Below are 7,200 nucleotides of genomic sequence, written 5' to 3'. Positions count from 1 at the left end.
CTGGTAGGCTGAGGAGGTGAACAAGTGTCCTCTACTGTTCAGAATGAGAATTGCAGCAGCTGGTCCCAGCCATGTGGATGATGGTGACCCGCACTCGTTTCAACCTTGCTGACAATGTTGTGAAAAATCCCACGGTCTTTCCTTTTCAGTGAGAGGGACACTGAGACAAGAGTGTCTAGGTAACTCTGCTATGGATTGAACAGGTGCCTCCAATCAAGCCCTCTGAAAAAGATGACTCCTTAATCCCAGGCCATTTCAGCTGGCAGATACTCCCATGACTCCCACTGTTTGAAGTGGCCTCCATGTCTTCTGGGTGTACTCTGGGCTGGCCTATTAAAGGAAGAGAAGGGAAAGTGGAAGTGAAGGAAATTTCTCGTCCAGGACAGGGCTGGCCCCTCCTTGGAGCTCTAAACACAGATTTGGGGAGCTGGCAGCTTTTGCAGTGGGAGAAAGAAAAGGCCCTTGATCTGCATTGTTATGTAATATTCACTCATTTATTCACACAGTAATCCACCATGTGCTGGGTGCAGGGCTGCAAATGTGAGTGACTCCAGAGAAAAGGAGAGAAAGGAGCAAGGAGCCTCTCAGCGGGGGCCAGGCTCCTGCAGTGGCCCAGCTCCCAGCCATCTCAGCCACAGAAGCTAGAGAAGAGGGGGAGTCAGATGCCTCTCCCACCAAGCCAAAGAAATCTGCTAAGGCTGCCAACTCCCCTCTCCAGTGCAGATCATCCTCCTTCCAGTACTTTCCTCTGGAGTATGAGTGTATGTGTGGGGCGGGGGGAGGGGGGGGCAGCATATCAAGAACCCTGGAGGCTAGATACAGCTCAGACAAGTGACCTGACAGGACCCCAGGGACCTGCCCTCCTCATGACACCTTCCCTGGAGTGCAACTTTCTTCTATAGAGGACACCTGGGCTGAGTGTGTTGAGAATCAGATCATCGAACCAAGGTCCTTCCCCAGGCCTCATTTTGGGGCTTTACCTTGGCCTTCTGTGATGGGCAGTGTGTATGTTTGGGGAGGGATGACCCATCTTACTCTTTTTCTCCCAGATGTTATTTGATGACATTTAGGGAAACAATGGGATTAAAGGTGTGCATGTCTCCTAAACCAATAGATTCCACAATTCCAATAAATTTCTTTTTTTTTTTTTCTGTCTTTTTGAGACATGGTCTCCCTGTAGCCCCAGCTGGCCTGGAAGAACTCACTATGTAGAGCAGGCTGGCCTTGAACTCACAGAGATCCGCCTGCTTCTGCCTCCCAAGTGCTGGGATTTAAGGCTTGAGGCCATGTCGGGTTCTTAATTTTAATTAAGAGAAATATTCTAAGCCAGGTTGTGGTGGCACACGCCTTTGATCCCAGCATTCAGGAGGCAGAGGCAGGTGGACCTCTGTGAGACTGAGGCCAGCCTGGTCTACATAGTGAGTTCCAGGCCAGCCAGGGCTACATAATGAGAAGTTGGAGGGAGGAAGGAAAGGAGGGAGAGGGATGTGTGGCGGGGTAGGGGGGACGACGACAGACCAGGGATTCCTTCGTTCATTCATTTATATTCACAAGTATTGTGGATCAGTCTGAGCAGTAGGGATGTAGCAATGATCAAGAAAGGGCTCTGCTGTGTGGCACATGCACATGCACCAGCACTCTCCAGGCAGAGGCAGCTGAGATCGAAGCCAGCCTGGAGCTAGCTTGGGCTATGGGAGACCCAGTCTCAAAACAACAAAAACAAACAAGACAGAGTCCTGCAGGCTGGTAGATTCTTCTTGTGCTGATGCTCACTGTGGACTACTAGGAGGGACAGACACTAAGGAATAAGCTCCTTCACAAACTTTCATGCAAGAGAGTAAGCTTCAAAGGAACCAAAGAAGAGGTTATGAAAGAGGTGTATGCAGTATCAGAGTATTTAGAGAATTCACTTTTCCTTAGGGGTTGAGTGAGTGTGAGAGTCTGTCTCCTCTGGCCTCTTAACCAACTTTGGCAGCTTTGGACTCAGAGGAAAGAATCCTGGGATTCGAGGGCTCTGGATACAGCCAGTTCTTTGGAATCCGTTAAGAGGTGGGGGTATTTAGATACTGCATCAGAGAAAAGGAAACAAGTACCGAGAAAACCTGTTTATCGCCTTCCGTGGGTGTAATAAAACTCCCCTCCTCCGATTATTTTTTTTTTCCTTTATGCATCTTGCCCACACGTACCAGGTCCTCAACCACTCATTCTACAAACTTTTTGAGCCCACTGTGCACTGCTACCGGCCCTGAGCAGAGAAATAAGACTATAGCACTTCTATAGGAATGATTTCTTGCAGCGCAAAGCTTGTAAGCCACCAACGCCCCATTTCATCCTTCCCCCTCAACAGTGTTTTTGAGATTCATGGCTGTTGATTCACAGAGCTCCATTAGCTCCAGGAGGGCAGATACGAACTTTCCCATTTTACAAATAAGGAAAAACTATGACTGCTGGATGGGGGAGCAGGACACAACGAATGGCTGGATCTGCGGCGACTAAAAATGCCACCAGGACGCCGCCGGGCCACGTGAAACTGCGCATCTGGCTCCTCGAGATCCCACCCGCGCACTCTCCTGCCTTCCCTCCCAGCCGCGCCGCGCCGGGTCCACGTGTGTGTGTCTGTGTGCGGAATGGGGACGGGGGCGGTGCCGCCGGGGGGGTGGGGCCTTGGCGACGTCACTGGCCGAGGCGCCCAATCAGCGGCGGGCTCGGAGCGGCGGCGCTGGTATTGGGGCAGCGAGGGGGCAGTTCTCTATAACGCGGTCTCCGGGAGCCAGCGGGGAAGAAAGAAGCCGAGAGGGCGGAAGGCGCCCTCCCCGCCGCCTGGGCCCGGGCACCGGGTGCCGGGCCGGGGTCCTTCCCGCCTCCCGCTGCCGCCGGCCGCTTTGTTTGTCCCCGCCTGGGCGTTTCGGGTGACTGGAGAGGGGCTCACGCCCGGCGCTGCGCCCGGAACGCGGCGGCAGGAAGCGCTACCGATCGCGCCGGGGACTCGCGGGGACCCAGGAGTCCGGCCGCTGGGAGGGCCTCTGGACCAGATCGCCGAGGGGGCCGGAACGCCGCGGCGGCCTCGGGCGGCGGGCCCCGGGCGCCCGTGAGCACAGACCTCCCCGTCGACGGGGGGCGATGTTCCCCTGGCCCGTGGGCTCTTCGGGCAGCCGGGGCATCCCGCCGTTGGGACCAGGGCCCCCTCAGTGGGCGCCCCCCCAGGCTGCTCCATGGAGACTCTGTGTCCCCCTCCGCGCCTGGCGGTGCCCGCGTCCCCGCGGGGGTCGCCCTGCTCGCCCACGCCCCGGAAGCCGCGTCGGGGGACCCAGGAGTTCTCCCCGCTGTGCCTGCGTGCGCTCGCCTTCTGCGCCCTAGCCAAACCCCGGGCGTCCGCCCTGGGCCTGGGGTCCGGCGTGCAGCTGGGCTCCCGGGCCTCCCCGTGCACCGGCGGCTGGGCCGCGGATGGCCTGAGGCACCTCGGGGGACAGGCCGGCCGGCCCAGCGACCCGAGCTCCCTGGCCCGCGAAGATGCAAACGTCGCGGTGTGCCCGGGCGGCGGAGAGGAGGAAGAGGGCGGAGGCAGCTTCCCGCATTTCGGCGCCGGCTCCTGCGCACCTCCGGGCCGCTGCCCCGCGCCCCGGCGTCCTCGGGAATTTTGGACCAACTCCGCCTCATCTCCGCCCAGGCCAGACCCGGGTCTCCAGTCCCAGCCTGATGCAGCTTGCAGTCGGCCTCTACAGTCCAGTTCCCGGCCTCCGCCGCCACCTGTGGGCCTCTCCCCGGATCCCGCAGTTTCCGAGCAGCCTCCGCCGGGCTCGGCGGCCGCAGCCAATGGAAACCTCCCGCCCGCCGCCCCTGAGGCGGCAGCAGTTAGCAGCCCCTCGACGGCTGCCGCAGCTCCGGCCGCGCCCGGCGATCTCCGCCAGGAACATTTCAATCGCCTGATACGCCGCTCGAAACTTTGGTGTTACGCGAAGGGCTTCGCCCTGGACACTCCGAGTTTGCGCCGGGGCCTCGAGCGGCTGCCAGCCAAAACCCGGGGAGCCGGCAAGAAACGCCGACGACCCGCACCGCCCCCGCGCAGCGTTCAGCCCCGCCGCCCTACCCCGACGCTCCCGACCACCGGCACCTTCAGCCTCCTCGAATGCTTCCCCTGTCCCCCGGCCCTGGTGGTGGAGGAGGACGGAGACCTAGGGCCAGCATCCTCTCTACGCCTCCAGGGAGACGCTAAGCCGCCGCCAGCCCACCCGCTGTGGAGGTGGCAGATGGGGGGGCCCGCTGTCCCTGAGCCCCCGGGCCTCAAATCTTGGTGGGTCAACTTGGAAGAACTATGAGCTGGGACCTCTTCTGCCAAGGGGGAAAGTTGGGGCCACGGGCAAACTGCGGGCTCCAGAAGAGAGCCTCGTTTCTCGCATTTGTTCTCTTCCTTTGCGTTTTTGTGGACTGTGGGCCTTAAATGACAGTGATCTTAAGGACTTCAACTGACAGTGATCTTTAGGCACCTGAGAGGTCGAGGTGATGTTCCCACGAATTCAACTTTGCAGAAGCACGCAAGGCTGGCGTCCCTGGGGAACAAGTTTAACTGCAGAAAGAAGGCTGCTTGACCTGGATTCCAGTTCCTCCATCACAGCTCTCCTGGGCAGGCCCTTCACCCTGGGGAAGCAAGGCTCAAAGACCAAAAAAAGGGACAGAGGGACCTTGGTGATGGACAAACTGTGTCTGAGGGCCAGCTTGGGGCTATGGGGGCTGTGGTGTGTTAGGAAGGTGATTGGCAGCTTCCTGGGGGCATCCCCCACCCCCACTGCCCAAACCTTTGAACCCTTTACTCCCTTGGGCCTTCTGGCAACCCTGGAGCCATAATGGGAGGGCAAACCAAGCCCTTTTCTTTCCCTAGTCCTTCCACCCCCAAGTTCAGGTGGTTCCCCTCATTGATTAGAGCTTCAGTCTCAGCCATCAAATTTTCTCTTTTGTCCACTTTTGAAGTCTTCCTTAGCCATAAGGTTTGATGAGTGAAAGAGAATGTCTCCCACTCCAGTGTTGTCCTCTTACTCAGAGAGGGCTGAGAGACTCTTATTATACCATCTCCAAGGCTGACTTAACCTGGAAAAGGGACTAGAGACTCTCGCAAAGTCATGGAAGGTGGAAGAAATAAAAATCAGACCAAACAAGTCCTCCCCACCGATTTATGGATAGGAGTGGGTGGAGCTGCCTGAGGCTTTGGACACCCACACTCAGCCCCCTTGAATCCTGGGGACAACATGCCACAGAGGGGTAAATGAAAGGGTTCTTGGCCTCAAGGGCCTCCTGGGGTTTGAAGGGAACCTGGGCTGGGCTACCTTCAGTTTTCTCTAGCCTCAGGCATTTTGGGAGTTGTCAGGGATCTGATGGATCCGAAGGGGGGCAGGGCCTGGGGATTAGGTTTGGGGTCAGAGGTTCTGTTTTGCAGGCAGAAAGGAGATAGGCCTGGACCACGCCCCAGCCAGCACTCCTTGAGTTTGAGGAATGAAAAGTCTTCTCCACACAGGGAGACCTGGTCTAAGGTTGGGTGAGGTTTACAGGGCAGCTGTGCTTTCAGATCTGCCAGTGGTCCAGGCACCCAGTGGCCTGTCTGCCTGCCCTGCACAAGTGAGTAGTGCCCCTATGCCCCTCCCAAATTGGGGTGAGGGAGGATCACATTCCTACATGTGACACTGGGGAAGGACTTGTCTCCTTTTCTGTGAAAATGCTTTGTAAAATGTTGTTATTGTTTGCATAGAGCAGATTCTTAAGAAAAACTCTTAAAAACTCAAGTGTGTTTTCAAAGCTGTTTCATTTTTCTTGGGGTGGGGTGGGGTAGGAATGGGGTGGGTGGGGGATTCAGCTCTTTTTCTCCAACATCTGGCCTTTGTGAACCCTCTGACCTCCCTTCCCCCCTCCAGCTGTGACCTGGGGAGGGAAAGGGAAGAAGAGGGGATGATTACTGGGAGAGATTGGGAAAAGTGGACTCGGGGTTTGTGGGAAGATTCTGAAGTTTGGTGGAGTGGTGTAATGAGTTTTGTACTTTTCAACCTGCCTGGAGTTAGGGACAAACAAGGTAGCTCTGGGCAGGGGACAAAAAGGGGTACAAGACACAAGACCCCATCTCTGCAGGGCAGGGATGGGTAGCTTGGCTCCCTTCCCCCCACTGGAAGAGTTTATCCTCCATCTGACACCTTTTGGTCAGACCTAGAACTCCCCTGAGAGGAAGGTTTAGATTTTAGATCTCAGAGCTCCAAGATCTCTAGAAACTTCTAGTCATTTTACAGAGTAGGGAGCTAAAGTTGGTTTTAGATCTACCATGGCAACAGCAGAGGAAATGGTTTTAAAACAGGATTTCTGCTCATACTGGAGCAGGTCAGGATAAAATGACAGCGGCAGGGGCTGTGCTGCTCCAGAAGGCTCTAGGGGAGAGTTCCTTCCTCACTTCCCAGCTTCTAGTGGCCCCAGGATCCTCCACCTTGCCTTTACAGGGTCTCTCCTTTCCTAAGGACGTTTGTCATTGACTTGAGAGCCCACCCAGTATTCCAGGTTGATTCAGTTTAACAGCTTTATTATTATTATTATTATTATTATTATTATTATTATTGTTGTTTTTGTCTTTTTGAGACAGGGTCTCTCTGTAGCTCCAACTGGCTTGGAACTTGCTATGTAGATCAGGCTGGCCTTGAACTCACATAGAGATCTGCCTGCCTCTACCTCCCAAGTGCTGGGATTAAAGACATTTGCCACCACACCTGGCTTCAGTTTATCAGCTTTATTTCAAGACTTCCTCCCTCCTCTTTTCCTTTTCTTTTCTTTCTTGTTTTGAGACTGGATCTGGCTATGTAGCCCTGGCTGGCCTGGGTGATTATGTAGACTAGGTTGGACTCAAACTTGCTGTGATTCTCCTGCCTCTGTTTCCTAAGGTACCACTACACCTGGCAAGATAACGTTTTTGTTTTTTTGTTTTGTTTTTTTTTTTTTTTGAGACAGGGTCACCCTGTAGCCCCAGCTGTCCTGGAACTCACTATGTAGACCAGGCTGGCCTTGAATTCACAGAGATCCGCCTGCCTCTGCCTCCCAAGTGCTGGGATTAAAGGTGTGTGTCACCACCACCACACCTGGTAAGGTACCTTTTCTAAGTAAGGTCACAGTCACAAGTTCTAGAAGGCTTGGGTTAGAACATATCTTTGGGGATTCTACCATTCAGCCCACTACAGA

At 55.4% G+C, this 7,200-nt stretch overlaps 1 protein-coding gene across 1 annotated transcript; it reads left to right on the top strand.

Annotated features, from left to right (window-relative positions):
• Positions 1-2,744: 2,744 nt before the first annotated feature.
• On the top strand, positions 2,745-5,771 carry Epop (elongin BC and polycomb repressive complex 2 associated protein). Its single transcript, XM_008845266.3, has one exon. It carries the CDS (start codon positions 3,213-3,215, stop codon positions 4,314-4,316), a length of 1,104 nt encoding a protein of 367 aa, XP_008843488.1. The 5' UTR covers positions 2,745-3,212; the 3' UTR covers positions 4,317-5,771.
• The last annotated feature ends 1,429 nt before the right edge of the window (positions 5,772-7,200 follow it).

Source organism: Nannospalax galili, unplaced genomic scaffold (assembly GCF_000622305.1).
Source record: "Nannospalax galili isolate Female #2095 unplaced genomic scaffold, S.galili_v1.0 scaffold1382, whole genome shotgun sequence".
Taxonomy (NCBI): Eukaryota; Metazoa; Chordata; class Mammalia; order Rodentia; family Spalacidae; genus Nannospalax; species Nannospalax galili.
This window is presented reverse-complemented; position numbering and strand designations above follow the sequence as displayed.